The following is a 21,267-nucleotide window of genomic DNA, read 5'->3' on the forward strand; positions in this document are numbered from 1 at the left end:
TTTCTCAAATGCCTCCCTTGCAGTCTGCTGGCAGGAGTATGTCTGGACCAGAATTGGCCCAGTATTGTAGAGCTTCGTAATATTGCTTGGCTGACTCTGAGGATGTGCCAAATTTGGCACAAGAAAGACTGCTAATAGAAACTTACACATCTGAACTATTTAAAAATACTCTCTAGGCATATTATCACCTCTACAGTATTGATAAACTAGATGTACTGTTACATTTTGCGGCTTGTAAGCCATGGCACTCACCCCAACATAGCCAGACACCCTGGACCCGCCTCTGCAGTGAATGCCACCAACCTTCCCAATCGTGGCATGATGTCGCCAGAACCGCTGTTGCCAGGGTGTCCCCCTAGGCGCACGCGCACCCTTCACGTCTTTAAAGGGCACATGGCGGGAATCAGACCGTGGCACCCCATGATGATTTCACTACTGTAGCCCTATAAAAGATTCCTTCCTACGCCTCTACCTCATCTCAGCACTGGGTTGCCTACATTCCTGGGTAGTGTGAGTTGCTGCTTCTTCCTGCATTCCTGATCCCAGCCTGCCTTGTCTCTCCAGCCCAGCTTGCCTTATCTTCCCAGCCAAGTCTTATCCTGCCTCTGTCTTCCTTCCTGCATTGCTATGTCAGTCCTTCTCCTTGCTCCCTATGCCTGCCCTTGGACTAACCTCTATGTTTGACTTTAGTCTGGATACCGACCATTCTTGTATGTCACCTACCACTGACCATAGCCTGCACACTAACCATTCTTCCCTGCCGCCTACCACTGACCCTGGCCTGAATAATGATCATTTTTGCCTGCCTCCTGGATCTAATGCTAGCCTGACTCGGGACCTATATTCCCATGGCTTCCTAAGAGACTCTTACCTAAGAACTGCCAGGCCCCGGAACCTGAGGGTTCAACCCAAGGGGGAAAGGGGTTGGTATAGGAGAAGCTTCAGACTCGTTCTCTCCTCTGCATAGCTCCACCAACTGTTGGTAAGGACCTCCAGGGCCTTCCCCATAGGTTGAACCAACCTTACTACAGCAACAAGGGTCCATGAATCTTACATGCACTGATCCAGATAATAATGAAAAGCAAGGAATTTTGCAGATGTGATGCTTCTGCAAGTAGATTCTTTACTACCCATGAAGGCATGGAGTAACCTAGTGGTTAGAACAGTGGACTATGAACCAGGGAAGCCAGGGTTTAATTCCCACTGCTGTTCCTTGAGATCTTGGGCAAGCTTCAGGTACAAACTTAGTACTTGATTCACTAAGGGTTTTTTCCATGGACAAAAAATGGGAGAAAAGCGTTAATGAATCTGTTTCTTATATTGTAACCATCTAGCGATAGGGATATACCTACATTACCTGAATGTAATCTACTTTGAAGTGGCTGAAAGGCAAAATCAAATAAATAAAAATAAATAACTTTGTGTTGTGCAATTTGGTAGATGGTGACTAATGCTCAATCTGCTTTTAATAGATTTTTCATTTTATGCTGTGCTAAAACTCATTTTAACAACTATTTCCATTTTATTCTGCTATGTAACAGTAATTGACACAAATGGAAAAACATTATAGAAGACAGAGATGAGCCAAAGCTTTTGGACATTGGGTAGAAAATAGTCTGTCTTTCTTTTTTTTTATTTGTTTAAACGTTTTGCTTTTCCCTTTCCCCTCCTTACTTTTGCATTTCTTCCCACTTCTCTTCCATCCCTATCTCTATCCTCTCTGTTCTCTATCATTCTTCCAGGCCTTCCCCTAAGGTGACCTGGCAGTGGTTGTACAGCCTCAGCCACAGCGGTGGTTTCCCAGCCCTGCTCCTGGTCCTGACGGCAGCTCTCAGACCCTGGCTGCAGTGGAAGCTTTCCAGTTCTGGTGGTGGCTCCATAACACCAACCCCAGCTATAGTAGTGGCTTCTGGGCCCCGACTCCTGTTGCAACAGAGACTTCTCTGCCTTGGTTTATGTGCCCGGCAATATATTTTAGGCGTTTGAGTGACCTAGCATGCTATTTTCTCCCTTGGTTTAAACACACTCCTCTTTTTACTGTGGCTAAAAGTGCACTTACTGTGAAAGCCCACGCTTAATTTTAGCCAGGCAGAGGAAGGTCAGTTTAGACAGGTAAATGGCTTTGAAAATTGTCCTCTCTATTTCTACTATAAGAATTAGCTCAGAAGATCAACATTATTTTCCAGCACAATATATGTTAAATTATTGAAGTTTAATTTAAAGAAAATAGTTTATGCCCTGGGTGCTACTTCTTACTGCATGTCTCTGCTTTTCATACCAGATTTGTGTTTTGCTTTATTCCATCCTTTCTCTGTCCTATTGATTTCTCTTCTTATCTACCACCTGTTTCCTCTCTTCCACAGGCATTTCCCCCACCCTGAGTGGCTCACTCACTTTCTTTTCCTGCAAGCTCTCTTCCTGCCTGAGCCTGCTCTACTGCCAGCAGCAATGGTGACCCACATTAGTGCATGTTTATATACCAGTAGACAGGGAAATAGGGTCAGTTTTAATGGCTTTTTCCCTTATCAATGGGTTACTGTACTTATTGGCATCAATCCACGATCTGTACCAGGGCACCACAGAAGTAGTGATTTCATATTACCACTGAATTTGACACTGGTTTTCCATGAAAGAACAGCTCTTAAACATTCTTACACTAGTAATGTAGATGAGGAGTACACAGATCTGGTCCAGTAGGGGCTACAGTGAGATCTAAATTTCAGGGTATCCACAATGAACATTCATAAATATCTATTTGGCTACAGATAAATGTCTATTTTTTATTACCCTGAGAACCAGACCTGTTTTGGTCCTTTAGGACTGAAGTTGTACATCCTTGTGTTACGCTCATTATTAATCTGAGAATCTAATTAATAAAACAGAGACAAGGAGATCACATAATGTGGTGAGCTGGAACGGCTGTGTCTGGGCTAGCTCTGGGTGCCGCATCTCTAAATCCTCAACAATCTGCAATATCGGACTGCTCTGGAGGTCTAAATAATTACCAATCAGACTGCATGTGTCGTTCGCTTCTTTCATGCCGAAGTCTCCCTTCTCGATGCCTCTGAAGACTGCAAAAAAAGATAAAGAAAAACCCTGAGGCTTAGACAGCAAGATGGCAATGCCCCTCTGAGCGGCCTCTGGAGACGCTGCTGATAACACTTTCAATATATCCGACTGCAGAAATCAAAGAAGCGGTCAAGCAGCCTTTGATACCAAACTTACGGGTATTTCCATGCAAAGTACAGCACTGTAGGCATCAATTTCTGAGTTTTCCCCAGGGATCGATCAAGTCGAGGGAAGAATCTTTGTTCTGGAAGATGACGTGCTTGCTCTCACTCATAAAGTTACTATGATGGAAAAATCTTTAAAAGATTAAGCAGACAAGATCGATCTTGAAAATAGATTGCGTCGATCTAACATCTGACTTATTGGAATCCCTGAGACAGTGGAAGAAGGAGCACTGCTTGGGCTTTTACTCGATTGGATCCCAGAGGTGTTGGGCCTACCCGGGCTGAATGGTACCCTGGAGATTAAAAGGTCGCACCGCTTAGGTACTCATACACTCTCTGCCCCACGACCCAGAACAATCATTCTCAAAATACTGAATTACGTACGCAAACAAGTATTACAAGCGGCGAGAAAAACTTCCGATTTACAGTTCCAGGGATCTCCAGTTCGACTAGCACTAGATTATTTGGCGAGCGTGTCAGCGCTATGACAGGCCTTCTTTGCACTCTACGGAGAACTAATGAATAAGCAAATTTGCTTTACCCTGCAATTCCCGGCAAAGTTGAATGGGTTACTTATGATTCCCTCGAAGCTGCAAAGAAGATGCTAGAGGGGTTAAATTAGTGACATTTTCTTTACTTAAAAATAGCAGTCCACTGTTAAAATAGATTCTAATGTTGCGGATGGTGGGATGTGACTCATTGACTCTGAGTCTATGGGGTCTTTTTGAGATATTTTGGGAAGGGGAAAGGGAGGTGGGGGGGTTTGAATACTTTTACTACATGGATTTCTTTTAAGCAGCTCATTAATTGTTTATTTTTCCTTGTCACCGATATATAGGATATATAGCCTATATACTACACACTCACGTGGGGGAGGTTTGGCTGGGAGCCTCCCCTGGTCTGTTCCATGGCTGTTCTTTACCTGCTATGATACTGAAATATCAGACACTGGAGGGTAAATATAGATTTTTCTCTTGGAATGTTGATGGCCTAGGTTCCCCCATTAAAAGAAAAAAGATTTTTCAGTTACTCCAAAGACACAAAGTAAACATTGCATGCCTCCAGGAGACGCATTTAAATGTGCTTGAGACAAGAAATTACGCAGGGAGTGGGTTGCAGCATGCTATTTCTCATCAGCTAAAAGTAAAAAAAAAAAAAAAAAAGGTGTGGCCATTTTGATCAGCAGAAATACATCCTTTACTTTATCACATGAATTTACAGACCCAGATGGCTGCTATATTATAATTACTGGTCACTTGGAAGGCAGACCCATAACATTTTTCCATGGACACAAAATGGGAGAAAAGCATTAATGAATCTGTTTCTTATATTGTAACCATCTAGCGATTACACAATGTTATGGGTCTGCCTTCCATATATATTTATGTATATACTCTGAACACTTATGATCGTACCTTCTTTACTAAGGTTATTAACTGGTTGCTTACTCATATGCAGGGTGCCCTGATATTTGTAGGAGACTTTAACTGCATACACGATGCAACCTTAGATAAAGCAGCCTTACCTAAAGGCTTCTGGATATCAATGGACAAAGGAGTAACATATACTTGCAAAAGATTGCAATTACTTGATATATGGCGAGTATTACACCCAGATGTGCGGGAGTATACACAAGTATCCCGAGCTCATTTGACTCTCTCCAGGATTGACTACATCCTCCTTTCAAAAGATATTTTCCCCAGAGTAGTCGCCGCTGATATAGGTCCCATAGAGATAGCAGACCAAGTCCCAATATGAACCGATATTTGGTTTTGCACAGGAAAATCCCCTCCAAAACCCTGGCGGTTCCCAAGTCAATTGTTAAATGATAAGCCCTTCCACCAGTTTATTCTCCAGAAGTGGGAAGAATTTAAAAACAACTCGCAGCACTTAGAAAACCCATCACTGTTTTGGGAGACCACAAAAGTAGTCCTTAGGGGGGATATAATTGCATATGTTATTTAAAAAAAAAAAAAAAAAGGCAAATTAATGCGACCATTCTTGATTTAGAATCCAAATTGCAAACAGCTAAATGCAAGCTTGCCTTAACTCCATCCCAATCTAATAAAGAAGCTTACCAATCCTGCTTAAATGTTCTTAACACCCATCTACATATTAGGGCCCAAAACTCTTTAAAAACCTCTGAAAATACCTTTTTCCAATTTGAAAATAAATCGGGTAAACTACTATCCAGGTTGGTAGCCATTAAAAAAAGGAAATCCTTCATTACAGGTCTTAAGACTAGATCTGGTGACCTTGTGACAAAAGGTTCAGATATTTGTGAAATACTTAGGCAATTTTATGAAGATCTCTATACGGAAGATAGGAAGAGCACATCTATCGATGAGGACCTATTTAAAAAAAATCTCTCTTTACCCCAATTCACAAAACCTCAGCTTGAATACCTAAATAGCCCAATAACAGAAGCTGAAGTTTTGGCTGTAATAAAAACGAGTAAAGCACACAAGGCTCCTGGCCCAGATGGGTATACAGCAGTTTTTTATGAATTATTATGTCCCCAACTTGTTAGACCATTACTCCTTTTTTTCCAAGATGCCTGCCAAAAGGGTAAGTGTTTCCTTCTGACTTTAATAAAGCTTATATCACAGTACTCCCAAAAACAGGAAAGGACCCCCTCTTAGCGTCTTCATATAGACCCATATCTTTATTAAATTGTGACCTGAAATTATATGCACGCATTATAGCGGAGCGGCTGAATAATATTATTACCTCTATTATTTCTACCTATCAGGCTGGCTTCGTTCGTGGTTGAAATTCAGAGGCTCATATCATTAGGCTAATTTCTGCAATCGAATCATCCCGTTCAACTCGTCTTTCAACTCTTGCAGTTGGCTTTGACTCAGAAAAAGCCTTTGGCAGGATCTTATGGGAGTATATGTTCTCTGTTCTGCAAAGATTTGGATTCCAAGACCAGATTCTAAATAACATCTCCATTCTCTACCATTCACCCTCTTCCTTTATTGGAGCTAATGATATGATCTCCAAGGCATTCCAGATACAGAGAGGGGTCCATCAAGGTTGCCATTATCACCACTTTTATATATTTTGTCAATAGATCCCTTACTGAGGAAATTGGCTACTTCCCCTCAAATCCAGGGTCATTCCTCCAATGGAAATACCTTTACTGTAGCGGCATTCACTGATGATGTGCTCATCTACCTGAGCCACCTTATACAATCACTACCCATTGTTTTAAACATTCAACAGGCTTTTGGGAAATTTGCAGGCCTGAAGATAAATTATGAAAAATCCGAAGCTTTAGATGTGCTAGGCACATTGCATACTCATTGGCCAGGAGACTTCCCTTTAAAGTGGGTCATAAAAGAATTAAAATACCTCGGGTGGAGCTGGCATGGAGGGGCAAACAGAAGGAGCAGCATGCCGGATCAGTGAAGAAAGGGAATCCTTGCAGAATATTTCCCCAATATCGGCTGAGCAACTCACAGCGTCTCCACTGGAGGTAATAGTTTTTTTAATAAAGCCTCCTAACTTTACTTTAGACATAATTTGGGAAGCTATTGTAAATCTTTCAAATCAAGTCTCCCAATTTGTCTCTCAACAACGTGAATTGGCTACTATATTTAATTCCCCTCAGTCCCAAATTTCGCAAATTAAAGTTCAAGTAGAAGCTCTGGAGTCCAAGGGGACAATTATGCAAAAGTCAATAGATACTATCTCAGCTGGTCACTTGTTTTTACAAAACAAAATGGAAAACCTGGAAAATACTATTCGACAATGCAATCTCAGGATTTTAAACTTTCCACAAAAAAAGTTTACAACATCAGTTGAGATGCTACGTAGATATTTCTTAGAAGTATTAACCATTAAAGAAAATTTGCTTCCAAAAGTTTCAAAAACTTTATCTGGCAAGTAATATGCATCTTCGCACTCTGATAATAGACCTGCAGATATTGTTACATCTGCTATATCTCATTTATCCTCCTTCTTTGAGAGCTCAGTGGAAGAGGGAATTAGATCTGCAACCTTAATTGTCACATTTGCCTTGGACTCGGACCGAGACTTTGTATTAAAAATGTTTTTTTCGGAAGAGAGACATATTGTTTCTAGGAAATAAAATTCGCATGTTTCCTGATGTTGCTAAAGTAACACAATTGAAAAGAAAATGTTTCTTGTTAATGCGTTACGCAGTAATCAGTTTGGGGGCTATTTTTTGGTTATATTTTCCTTGTAAATGTGTTATCAAACATGCAGGGGTCAAATATGTGGTGGTGTTTTTGTTTTGTTTTTTACCCTTCCCAGCTTAATTAAAACAGCAAGACTGACCCAAGTCAGAGAATGGGGGCTATCCTTAGCCGACCCATATTATGGAACACCATGCTTCTGGAGATTATAATCTCTATAAAGTCTAAACTTTTTAAAAAGAGTTTAAAAACCTGGCTTTTTAAACAAGCATTTGTTAGAGAAAACGGAGTTTAGGAGAGTAATGAATACAGGCAGCAGCACACAGCACTTAACTTAATATGTGCGATTTTGTTATTTTATTGCACCATTAATATTAGTAAAATATACAGTTATGCATAGACGTAAAAAAGGACAATATTTATAACTTTCATCAACTAGTCTTTATTATGAAACTATGTTACCGGACTTTAATGGCACTTTTATAGATAGTATTAATATATACAATCCCCATAATTCTATATGTGCCTTTCTGTAAACCAATGTGATGGTATATAACTTAACGACTGTATAGAAAAGATTTTAAATAAATAATTCCTTTTTGTATGATAAAGTAAGGCAAGATTCCTCTCCTACACTGATTAGCTCCTAATAACGTGTTCTGACCTTAGAAATTTGAGAGCTTAACATTTAATGTGGTGAGGCCATTTCTCTTCTTAATATCAAATTTGATGTTTATTTGCTTTGCATAATTTCCATTGGAATATTCCCTTTATGGTGGACTAACAGTGTATGGTCGAGATCTGTATAATTTCCATAAGATTTTCTCTTCTACTGTTTTTGGTCTCTCTATACCATTTCTTGTCAAGTTGTTTAACTTGTTAACTGTCTTAAAATTATAAATAAAGATAAAAAAATTTAAAATACCTAGGCATACATATTCCAGCGGGTCCTGCAAAATTATATGACTATAATATTGCCCCACTAAAATCCAAATTGATTAAAAATCTACAGGCTTGTCAAAACTTACCATTATCCTTATCAGATAGAATCTATCTTTTAAAAATAACAGACGTATCCAAATGGTTGTACACATTTCATGTTACCCATATGGTTAAAAAAAAAAAAGATGTATCAGATATCCATAGGGAAATGAGGAAATTTCTTTGGGTTGGGAAAAAATCCAGAATCCCTCTGGACACCTTAATGCGAGCTAAAAAAGATGGAGAACTTAATTGCCCAAATTTGGTTCTATATAATCTGGCCTGTCTACTCCGGCATATCCGTGACTGGGTTTTTGAGACATCTTATTCCACACCATTAGATCACCTTAAGAATTAGTTTGCACCACTGTCTTTGGGAGCAGTTCTACATGTAGACCATAAATTGCTTCCTCCTTTTTTGCAAAAAAGCTATGTACTCCAAGCTTTTCTAAGAGCCTGGAGAGCCCTGTGTATTAGGCTACATTTGTCACATGAGTTTAACTACTTGTATGCCCATAAGAGGCAATCCTCATTTTCCACCAGGATTGGAGCAGAATCTCTTTATCCAGCGGAATAAAAGGGGTCTTTCCAGGCTTTCCCAAATGTATTTTACTGGTGCAGAAGTTGAATATTTTGTTAGCTTTCAAGAGTTACAAACCAAATTTCAATTGCCTTCCAGGGATTTCTTTGGTTATTTACAATTACATCTTGCACTACTAAAAGTTAACCCAATGCTATTTAAATCCCCGGCACTACAGGAACTCTTGCACTACAGGCAAAAAAACCCAGAAATGTGCTCAGTATTACAAAGCTTTGCAGGCTATCTCAAATGCATCTCATTTAACTTCTTTGATTACTAAGTGGAAAACTATGTCTACTTTAACGCTCACTCCAGCTGATTTATCTTATTGATTTTCTAGAATACCTGTTATTTTGGAAAATGTAAATTTGTGGGTCAGGCAATTCAAATTTTTACATCTGGCCTTTTACTCACAACAGAAGACATTTCGGATGAAGGCTCTATCCTCACCCATGGTATTCGCTTTCTATACCATGGTGCAGACTTCATGAAACATAGAAATGACGGCAGAAGAAGACCAACGGCCCATCCAGTCTGCCCAGCAAGCTACGCACTTTATCCATTTAATTATTTCCCTTTTTCTCTCTCCCACCTGTTACTATTGGCTTCCAGTACCCTCCAGCCCTAATTCCCCTCCACCCCACCACAATTCTCCTCCACCCCATCACCAATGTAGAGAGCAGCGCCGTATCTGCATCCAAGTGAACATCCAGCTCAATTAGGGGTAGCAACCGCTGTAACAAGCAGGCCACACCCCTGCCCCATACTCTTACCCACCCCTGTTTTTTTTGTTTGTTTTTGTTGTTGTTGGGTTTTTTTTTTTTGGAGATGACAGCCCTCCATCCTTCCGCTCCGTGAAGGTGCATTGCTTTTGTGGGTGTGACATTTTACAGTCCTTTTTGGAAAGAGTTAAAGAACCTTGTCTCCATGCTGTGGTCACAGGACATCCTACGGACCCACATATTTGGTTATTTTGGTTTATACAAAAAAATGAGCATTGATGTTTTGACAACTCAGTCATTATTTTTGGACAAGCTATGACTTATAGCCAAATCAGTCATTCTCTCTCACTGGACTTCCAGCTCTCCTTCTCTACTGCCCACCTGGAAGCAGCATTTCAATAAACTACTTAACATGGAATAACTTACGGCCAAGAAACTGTCTCCAAAAAAATTCGCTTATATGAAAGAAATTTGGGGTGTATATATCCGGTATTTACCTGCTGAATTAGTAACCTTTCTAAAGGATGATGCCAAGACCAGTGACAATGCTATTATCAAGGTCAAGCCTGATAGTTTCTGTTATATGACTTTATTCCATGTAGAATAGCTGAACGGGGTTTAATTCAAAAGGGGAGGTGGGTGGGAGAGTTCCTACTCTACATATATAGAAAAAAAAAGTTCATGTTCTTTTGTCATCATGTTGATGCCCTTTTGTTGTTAATTGAGAATTTTCAGATGTCGATAATGCATTTTCTTCTGTATTTCTGATGTACATCTTCTACCATTTACCCTTGTTACTTACTGATCTGATGTATATACTTACCATGAATACAAATTATTGAACAAACAAAAACAGAGAAAAATGATGTCAGATGAAGACCATAAGGCTTATTTAGTCTGCCTAGCCACACCAACTGCTCAGTTCTAAAATCCCTACCACTATCACAGAGATTCCCTGTGCTTGTCCCATACTTTCTTGAATTCAGATACTGTCCTTGTCTTCTCCACCTCCACTGGAAAGCTGTTCCATGCATCCATTATCCTCTCTTTAAAAAAAAAATAAAAATAAAAAATTATATATAATATGACCATAGATTACTCCTGAGTCTATCCCCTTTCACCTTCATTCCATGGCCATTTAAGAGCTTCCTTTCCATTCCTTTCTGTGCATTGATACCTTTGAGGTATTTAAATGTCTCAATCATAATCTTCCCTATCCCACCTTTTCTCTAGGTTATACATGTTTATATTTTTAAGTCTGTCCCTATATGCTTTATAACGAAGATCACTGATCATTTTAGCAGCCACCCTCTGGACCGACTCCATCCGGTTTACATCCTTTTGAAGGTGCTATCTAGAGAATTGTACACATTATTCCAAATGAAGTCTCACCAGGGACTTACATAGGAGTAATATCACAACCTTTTTTCTGCTGACCATTCCTCTCCCTATGCATCCAAGTATCTTTCTGGTTTTTGCCATTGCCTTTTCCACTTGTTTGGCTTCCTTAAGATCATCAGATTTGTTCACCTCCAGACAATCATGCCTGTGAGAAAGAGGAAGCCTGCCTGCTTGCGTGTGTATGAGAGAGGGGGTGCCTGCTTGCTTGTGTGTGTGTGTGTGAGAGAGAGAGGAAGCTTGAGCTTGCTGTTTGTGTGTATGTTTTGTGTGTGTGAGAGAGAGGGAGGGAGCCAGCTTGCCTGCATCTGTGTATGAGAAGGAGTGGGGAAAGTTTGTGTAACCTCCCATACAAACTAATTCACAACAAGCTCAGAGTGTCTGGAAATCTAAAGCTCACCGGTATGCAAAGTGGCAAATTTTTCCATTCTTATAAGTCTAAATTATTGGGTTTTGGACATGTCTATTTTGACATATTTAATTGCTATTTGGATAAGTTTTAAATTTTTATACAATTTCTTAATTATTGAATTTTATTATATTAATCAGCTAATGGGAAATATTATTTTTATTAGTATTGTTTTACTATTATGATGGCTTTATTTTCTTAACTTTATTGTTTGTTTTATGAGGAATGGTAGTATTTCTGTTTTTCCATTGTTACACTGCATACAGAGTCTGGTTTGTTGTGGTTTTTACTTTTTGTCTGCACATTTCTATTTATACTTTATGGTCTTTTTATTTTGTATTTGGTGAGGCTGTGTCTTGTTCTGCATGTATGGCTTAGGTGAGGTATTCTTTTAGCTTGTTCTGTTTTCCTAATAAAGAGATGTATTTGTGTTTTAGGGACTTGTGTAGTATTGGTAGTGTTGCCTTTTCATAGTGTAGGGTTGTTACTGTTTGAGCGCTGTCAGTTAGTACTGTTTTGTTATAGGAGCTTTACTATATATTTGTATTTTGTTTTACTCTCTTTCTGAGGGAGAAACCCACACCCAACGCAACATGCCTAATACCATATGGGCTCCAAATGTCTGTTTTTGCATGGTTTTCTGGAAGGCACCATAGCAGTGCATGTACTTCTGTATAACAAAATATTGCTAGCTACAGGCCTGGCTGGTGCCATTTTTATATTCCAGCAGGTAGTGCAGTGCCCGAACTGCCCTCGCACCATGTCTATCACCGACCCGCATGTTGAGTGTGTGCTGTGCTTGGGTGAATCTCATAATGTCTCCTCCTGCCCACAATGTGCCGAATTGACGGCCAAAGGCAGGCGAGCCTGTCAGGAGAAGATGGAACATCTCTTCCATGTTCAATTAATACCATCGATGTTGACATCGACTCAGTCATCTCCGGCTGGAACGGCTAAAACATTAGTCGTTTGAAAGCATCACCCTGACAGCTCCGGTGACCAATTATCACCAACTCCATCCCGATCATCGGTAAAATCTACATCTGTGCTTGAGAAGAAAAGCACTGAACATCGGGAAAAGCATCGCCGTCGTCATTGACGGACGTCTACATGCGATGCCGAAGGAACTGTCGCCGAAAAGTCTCGAGTGGAAGAGCCATCGATGCCCTCGATGCCTCTCACTCCAAGGCGTTCCCCACCGGTAACTGTGCCGGGTACCGAGCCACCACAGGGACCTGTGGAAGTGCCGGTTCCGCCTTCTCTGCCACCCCCTATAGCTGCTCTGACCTCACCAGTTATATGGGAGGAACTGGATGGTTTTATCCGCCAGGCAGTTAAAGACGCTCTCCGAGACCTTCAACCATCGATGCCATCCGAGCCAATGCCGAAGCTGATGCCGGACCTTTCAGTCTTTGCACCAATTCTTACGAAGCTTGATGCCCTCATCAGTGCTCTCCTGATACAACCAACGGCACCACAAATACCAATCACCATGAGTAAAGATGATGCCTCCGGGGTTTCTCCCATGCCTGAACCCATTCCAGGGCCATCTGAGATTTCTCGGCCGAGAATTCCGGTGTCTCCATCGATGCCTTTTTCTCCTCCATCGATGCCACTGCAAAAACCATCGGTGCCATCAATGCCTTTGTTCATACCTCACTCTACTCCCCCACGACGCCCTTCATCAGACACCTGGGAGGAGGGGGACATGGATTCCTCATCAGAAGATGTAGTGTCTGAGCCATCCCCACCTGAAGAAAGGAGGAAATCACTTCCAGAGGACTTCTCCTTTTCAAATTTTGTAAAGGAGATGGCTGATACCATTCCTTTTCAACTAGTGACAGAAGACACCAGGAAGAAGACTCTGGATGTTCTGCAGTTTGTGGATCCTCCTAAGGAGGTTTTAGCAATTCCAGTCCATGAAGTCCTGGTTGACCTGCAGCACAGACTGTGGGAGCACCCATGTTCAATCCCACCTGTGAACAAGAGGATGGACGCCACCTACTTAGTTCAGCATATTCCAGGTTACCAAAAGGCCCAACTCCCACACCAATCTGTGGTGGTAGAATCCGCCCAGAAGAAGTCAAAGAGGATACATCCCCACTCATCAACACTTCCTGGCAAAGAACAAAAGTTCTTAGACACTCTGGGCAGGAAGGTCTTTCAAGGCTCAATACTTGTTTCCAGGATAGTGTCATATCAACTATATATGACTCAGTATCAACGCAATCTCTGGAAACAGATGCAACAACTATCTGAGACTTTACTTCAACAATATCAAGACTCAGTAAATGACATCATACACAAGGGCCTAGAAGCAGGCAAACACGAAGTCCGTGCAGCCTATGATAGTTTTGAAACCTCGTCCAGGATGGCTTCAACTGGAATCAGTGCACATAGGTGGGCCTGGCTAAAGGCCTCTGACCTCAGGCCTGAGGTTCAGGAAAAACTAGCAGATTTACCTTGTGCTGGTGACAACCTTTTTGGAGGCAAGGTTCAGGATGCGGTGGCACAATTAAAAGAACACTCTGAGACTTTGCGCCAGCTATCTGCTGTTCCAACAGAACCATCGTCTTCTGCACGTAGAACAGTACGAAGACACCAGAAAACCCTATTACTGACCACGGAGGTATTATCCACCAGCACCCCGTGGTAGGGCATCTAGACCAGCACAGAGAAGTCAGCCTAGACAACCAAGGGCACCTAGGCCTCAACCTCTGCCTCAGACAGGCCCTGCATCAGGATTTTGAGAACCCGCCAGAGGACAGCAGCCACTCCACCAACCCAATCCCAAATCTACCAGTGGGAGGTCAGGTCTCTTTCTTTAACCCAATTGGTCAAACATTACAACAGATCAATGGGTTCTATCCATTGTAACACACTGTTACCAACTGGATTTTCTCACAGTACCAAAAGACTCTCGACCAAAGTCTCTTTGGATACACAAGGATCATATCATTCTCCTAAACACAGAATTATCCACCCTTCTGAGAGCCAGGGCCGTGGAACCAGTTCCCCAACCTCAGCAGGGCAGAGGATTCTACTCCCGTTATTTCCTCATTCCAAAGAAAACAGGAGGCCTACATCCCATCTTAGACTTCCAAACTCTCAACAAATTTCTATGGAAAGAAAGATTCAGAATGGTATTCTTAGGCACCATGCTTCCCCTTCTTCAAGCAGGAGACTGGCTCTGTTCTCTGCATCTGCAAGACGCTTACGCTCACATTCCAATATTCCCTCCTCATTGCAAGTTTCTGCGTTTCCTGGTGGGTCATCAACATTTTCAATACCAGGTTCTGCCATTCAGTCTTGCCTCTGCACCCCGAGTATTTACAAAGTGCCTAGTGGTAGCAATGGCTCATTTGCACAAAATGTGTGCACATTTTTCCTTACCTGGATGACTGGCTCATCAGAAGCCAATCAAAGCAAGGAGCTCTCACCTCTCTCAGGCTCACAATCAATCTGCTCCACTCGTTAGGATTCCTAATCAACTACCAGAAATCCCACCTCATACCATCTCGCCTACTGCAATTCATCGGATCAGAGTTGAACACCGTGATATCAAGAGCCTTCCTCCCAAACAACCGTGCAGAGGCACTCTCCTCATTAGCGAAATTTATTTATTTATTTATTTTTAATTTTTATATACCGAAGTTCTTGTGAGAATTACAAATCACTCCGGTTTACATAAAACGATGAACTGCCCAACAGAGAGAGGGGCTTTACATAGAACCATAGAACAGATGGAACAATATAACCGGGTGACAATTTAACATAGTAATAGAAAAATATAATATAATATATACAATTTAACTATTTAACGTCGAAATAATGACATGTTAAAGCTACAATATAAATACAATAAAAATATGAATATGATGAACTTTTGGACTCAAAGATTGATTGAACAGTTGCAGAGTCCTGATAGTAGGACTTGGTGAGGTGTCCATAATTTGAGGATACCTAATATTTAGGAAGTCCTCCCGTCTAAGTGGTATTGAGAGTCTGGGAAGGCTTGTTGGAAAAGCCAGGTCTTCAGTCTTTTTTTGAACTCTTGATGACTGGGTTCTAGTCTTAGATCTGGGGGGAGCGCGTTCCACTGGTGGGGGCCTGCTGAAGATAGTGCTCGTTTGCTCAATGCTGATTTTATTTGTGGGACATGCAGTGTTCCTTTGTATGCGCTTCTAATTGGTCTGGAAGATGTATGCGGTTGAAGTTGAGAGCTTAGCATGATAGGAGCCAGTTTGTATGTTGCTTTGTGGACGATTGTGAGTATCTTATAGAGTATCCTGTGTTTGATAGGAAGCCAATGTAAGTTACGAAGGATAGGGGTGATATGGTCTTTTTTGTTAGAACTTGTGAGGATTCTAGCAGCGGAGTTCTGTACCATCTGTAATGGTTTGATGGTGTTGATTGGTAGACCTAGCAGAAGGGAGTTGCAATAGTCGAGCTTAGATAGTATGATGGATTGAAGTACTAGCCTGAAGTCGGAGAAGTAAAGGAGGGGTTTAAGTTTTTTGAGGACTTGCAGTTTGTAAAAGCAGTCCTTTGTGGTAGTGTTTACGAACTTTTTTAGGTTTAGATGGTTGTCTAGCCAGGCTCCAAGGTCTCTGACGTCAGGTGAGAACTTGCTATTTGAGTTTGGTGGAGAGAGGCTAGATGAGATTGTAAGGGGATCCTGGGAGACAATGAGCATTTCGGTTTTATTGGCATTCAATACTAAGTTGAGGCTTGAGAGTATGTTTTTAATAGGCTGAAATCTCTGCACACAAAGAAACATGCGACAGCCCATCAGTTTCTAACTCTGCTCGGCCACATGGTCTCCACATTTCATGTCACTCCTATGGCCAGATTAGCCATGAGAATAACCCAATGGACATTAAGATCACAGTGGATACAAGCCGTTCAACCACTGTCATCTCCAATTCAAATAACCCACCAATTAAGTTCATCTCTCCTCTGGTAGGCGAACAAGAACAACCTGCGCACAGGCCTACCCTTCCAACAACCAGTTTCGCAAGTAACTTTAACTGCAGATGCATCCACCTTAGGTTGGGGAGCACGCATAGGCAATCTCCAAACTCAAGGTACTTGGACAAAACTCGAAGCAACATTTCAAATCAATTTCCTGGAGCTTCGAGCTATATGTTATGCCCTGCATGCGTTCAAGGACTGCCTTTCACACAAGACTGTTCTTATACAGACAGACAACACAGTAGCCATGTGGTACCTGAACAAACAGGGAGGTACGGGCTCGTATCTCCTTTGTCAAGAAGCCGTACAGATTTGGGACTGAACCCTCATGCATTCCATGTTCCTCTGGGCCACTTATCCAGCAGGATTCCTCTGTCGTCAGTTCCATCCCCATGAGTGGTCCCTGGATCCTTTGGTAATGACCAGAATATTCCAACGCTGGGGCCGACCAACCATAGACCTTTTGCATCTGAACTGAATCGCAAAGTGGACAAATTCTGCTCCCTATACAAGCGGACCAGCAAGTGCGCCAGGGACGCCTTTGCTCGCCCCTGGAATTCAGGCCTTCTATACGTGTATCCCCCGATACCGCTAATAACCAAAATTCTAGTAAAGCTACAACAGGACAAGGGGTTAATGATACTCATAGCCCCATATTGGCCTTGGCAAGTGTGGTTTCCCATACTTCTCGACCTCTCGATCAGAGAGCCAATTCGCCTGGGTACAGCTCCCACTCTCGTAACTCAGGATCAGGGCAGGTTGCGCCATCCCAACCTCCAATCCCTATCTCTAACAGCCTAGATGTTGAAAGCTTGATCCTGCAACCACTCAATCTTTCAACTAAAGGGTCTCAAGTGCTGGTAGCTTCACGTAAACCTTCCACTCGAAAAACCTATCGGTCTAAGTGGAAACAGTTCACCACGTGGTCTGCACAGAAAAGTATTGACCCTTTTTCCTGCCCCACATCATCTTTATTAGACTACCTCTGGCACCTTTCAGACTCTGGTCTCCAGACCACATCAGTAAGGGTACATTTAAATGCTATCTCAGCTTACCATCATATAATAGGGGATGTACTGATATTAGCTCAACCCCTTGTCAGTAGGTTTATGAGAGGTTTAATTCACCTTAAACCCCCGTTACGGCCACCAGTCACAGAATGGGACCTTAATGTTGTACTAGCAAAACTCATGCGTTCTCCCTTTGAACCTTCTAGCTATTACATCTGCTAGAAGGGTTAGTGAGTTACAAGCACTTGTCACATACTCACCCTATAAAAGGTTCTTACATGACCAAATGGTGCTGCGTACTCACCCTAAATTCCTTCCCAAGGTAGTTACGGAATTCCACTTGAATCAGTCCATAGTCTTGCCCACATTCTTCCCAAGACCTCACTCTCACCAGGGTGAGAGGGCTTTGCACACCTTAGACTGTAAACGTGAGCTTGCATATTACGTAGACCGCACTGCAGTCCATAGGAAATCCACTCAACTCTTTTTTTTGCTTTTGATAAAAACAAATCGGGTAATGCAGTGGGCAAGCAAACTCTAACTGGTTTGCAGATTGTATAGCGTTCTGCTATGACAAAGCAGGCCTTCCCTTCCGGGGACGAGTAAAGGTGCACTCAGTAAGAGCAATGTCAACCTCAGTAGCACACTATCGTTCAGTGCCAATGGCTGACATATGTAAAGCTGCGACATGGAGTTCTCTTCACGCCTTTGCAGCTCATTATTGTTTGGACAAGGAAGGACGACAAGATTCAGCCTACGGGACACTCTGTCTTAAAGAATTTGTTTCCAGCATAATCCCATTCCTTCCGCATCCACTTTGCTGTGATTTCAGGCTGCCTCATTTTTTCCAACAGTACACCAGTTGTTGTGCCCGTTGCACAAGTTGTTTGCTGTTGGTCCAATACAAGAATGACTCCGCCTGTAGCTTGCTAATCACCCATATGTGAGGACTATCATCCTGCTTGTCCTGGGATAAAGCAAAATTGCTTACCTGTAATAGGTGTTATCCCAGGACAGCAGGATGTAGTCCTCACGAAACCCACCCGCTACCCCATGGAGTTGGGTCCGATATGTTTTATTTTATTTTTGCTAACGCTTATTGCTACACACGAGACTGAAGGGAGACCCCTGTGTCTCGAGGGATCATGGCATGCTGGGCATGCTCAGTGGGCTCAGTATGCCAGTCAAAAGTTTCTAGAAACTTTGACAGAAAATTTTCCGAGATAGGGCTCCATCCAGTAACGTCACCCATATGTGAGGACTACATCCTGCTGTCCTGGGATAACACCTATTACAGGTAAGCAATTTTGCTTTCACTTTTTTGAATAAGTCACACAAGGATCCATGAACTCTTAGTGCTATACCATCTACATTTATGGTTTTTCACTATCCTAATACATATTTCGGCCACATAGAAATGGTCTGCAACAGTAGAAGATACTAATAGAAAAGGAGATTTGATAAAGGACAAATATCGGGGGGTTTTAGGGGAAAGTATCCTGCCTTTCAAATATTTCTTGAAGACATGAAGAGTTTCCTCTGAAAGCCCCATGAGCTAAAATTTATCATAGTGGGCTACTGAGCACAAAAATCTTTTACCTCTCCCATGGCTTAAGAAGACACCCAAGGGCAGCTACGCTTTTGATTAGTTGTCCAAAGAGAGTGTCTCATCATATTCTTTTAATGGAAAAAGAAAGAGATAGCTTGGTTTAATTTTTTCTATTAGTATCTTCCCCTATTGCAGGCCCTTTCGCTGTGGCTGAATCCCACATCAGGACTCATGAGCAAAATGTTAAGTGCTTGAATAGGGTTGCTAACTGGCTTCAGATTTTCAAGACAGGTTGATCAAGTCCTGGTTTTACTCCCCTGCATGCGGATACTTATATTCTTGCTTTTCTTAGGGAAATCAGAATAAGTCCCAGCATGCAATGGGGTAAAACCAGGACTAGGTCAACCTGAAAATCTGGAGCCAGTTGACAACCCTAGTTTTGATTACCACAAATGACCCGTTTAGTAATACATTATTGTATACAAACACATAATTTAAAAATAACCCCCCTCCCATATTCCCCCTCATAATCTCATTCACATACACACACCATTCACACTACGTTCTTAAAACCCACAGATCCGAATGTCCAACACTATAGAATCCTATTTGTTTCGCCCACCCTAGGCTTCCTCAGGGACTATAGCAAACAATTTTTTCATAATATTTTCTTTAATTGTATTTATGTACTACTTCTCTTATTAGTTTCTTCTCTTGTGATACTTAACATACCTCGATGTTCTTCAGTCATTAATACACTTAAGGTTGCATATTACTGTACATTCTTCAAAAGCCCTTAACTTTAATGGCGAGATAAATCTTTATTTTTCTTCTCCAAATCTCCTTTCAAAGACGAGGTTTACCAAAATATTCTACAAGAGAAAAACACTATTTAAATACTCCCAAAAATTCATAGTGTTGTTATATTACCCTTTCACTCAGACCCGCGTTTTCTCTTTCAACAATTTTACCTGCCCAGTATTTCCTATAACAAGTCTCAACCTCACCCGGTCCCGTTCCACCGACCGGATGCTGCGCCATAAGCTGCCACTTCTTCCGTTGCCTCAAATGCACACGTGGCTCTATATAAATAATAAACTTTTCAAACCTGAATCTAATATCCCCTCATATGAGTTAATCATACAATTCCAGTAATTACCTATATGTTCCACTTTATATAAGGGTATTAATGATTGAAAAACATCGAGGGATGTTAAGTACCACAAGAGAAGAAACTAATAGGAGAATAGTACAAAAGTACAATTAAAGAAAATATTGTGAAAAAATTGTTTGCTATAGTCCCTGAGGAAGCCTAGGGTGGGCGAAACAAACAGGATCCTATAGTGTTGGACATTCGGATTTGTGGGTTTTAAGAACGCGGTGTGTGTGTGTGAATGAGATTGAGGGGGAGTATGGGGGGGATATTTTTAAATTATGTGTTTGTATACAATAATGTATTTATAAACGGGTCATTTGTGATAAAGCAAATAAATGTTTCCTTTGTGTGAAGTAGAAATATTTGTATTGGGGAACCTGTGTACCTTCTGTGATACATAACCCTAGTTTTGAAACATTTGCTTATGTACTTTGCAAATGTTACATCTAATAGCATTGTAGAAATGAAAAGTAATAGTAGGAGAAAATGTTCATTGAATTGTCTTTGGAGAACTTTGTTCCCACAATCTTATTTGTAAGGAATAAGCATCAAAATATTTAAACTGGACAATGTTTAATCCTCAGAAAGCATGTGGCTGTTTGCTTGTTTTTTTGTTTTTTTTTTCAAACTTCTGTTAGTGATGTATATCTGGTGCTGAAGTTTGTTCCAAAATTGATACCTAAGCAACAATTTTTTTCCTTTTCTTGAAGAACAAGACTTTGTAGAGGAACATAACTTCATGCAAACTGTTTTTGATATGTTTTTGTTGGTGTGTGTCCAGCAGTAATGGAGATTTTTTTCCTTGAGCTGTTTGCCTCAGACCATCATCTTTAGCCTCAAAGTACTGTGATTATAAGGAGTATTTCTGATGTTTCTGATAGTTGGTGTGGATGACTACAGCTCAGAGTCTGATGTGATTATTATACCTTCAGCCCTGGACTTTGTCTCACAAGATGAAATGTTGACGCCTCTGGGAAGACTCGACAAGTACGCTGCAAGTGAGAACATATTCAACAGGTATGTGCTCTGAGCAATCTACTATCATGCTCACCGCATCTCCCTCCACAGACTCGCTTTGCAAAGCTTGATTTA

General features: G+C 41.3%; 1 protein-coding gene across 3 annotated transcripts in view; it reads left to right on the forward strand.

Moving 5' to 3' along the window:
* The window catches only part of PPP4R1 (protein phosphatase 4 regulatory subunit 1), a 249,425-nt gene that overhangs the window by 40,884 nt on the left and 187,274 nt on the right, over positions 1-21,267 (forward strand). For 2 of the 3 annotated variants that reach the window (XM_029590990.1, XM_029590993.1), the window contains exon 3: positions 21,057-21,192. In XM_029590990.1, coding sequence (XP_029446850.1) covers positions 21,057-21,192 — 136 coding nt within the window. The remainder of the gene's footprint in view (positions 1-21,056; positions 21,193-21,267) is intronic. The other variant, XM_029590992.1, reaches the window with a different exon arrangement.

Source organism: Rhinatrema bivittatum, chromosome 2, assembly GCF_901001135.1.
Source record: "Rhinatrema bivittatum chromosome 2, aRhiBiv1.1, whole genome shotgun sequence".
Taxonomy (NCBI): domain Eukaryota; kingdom Metazoa; phylum Chordata; class Amphibia; order Gymnophiona; family Rhinatrematidae; genus Rhinatrema; species Rhinatrema bivittatum.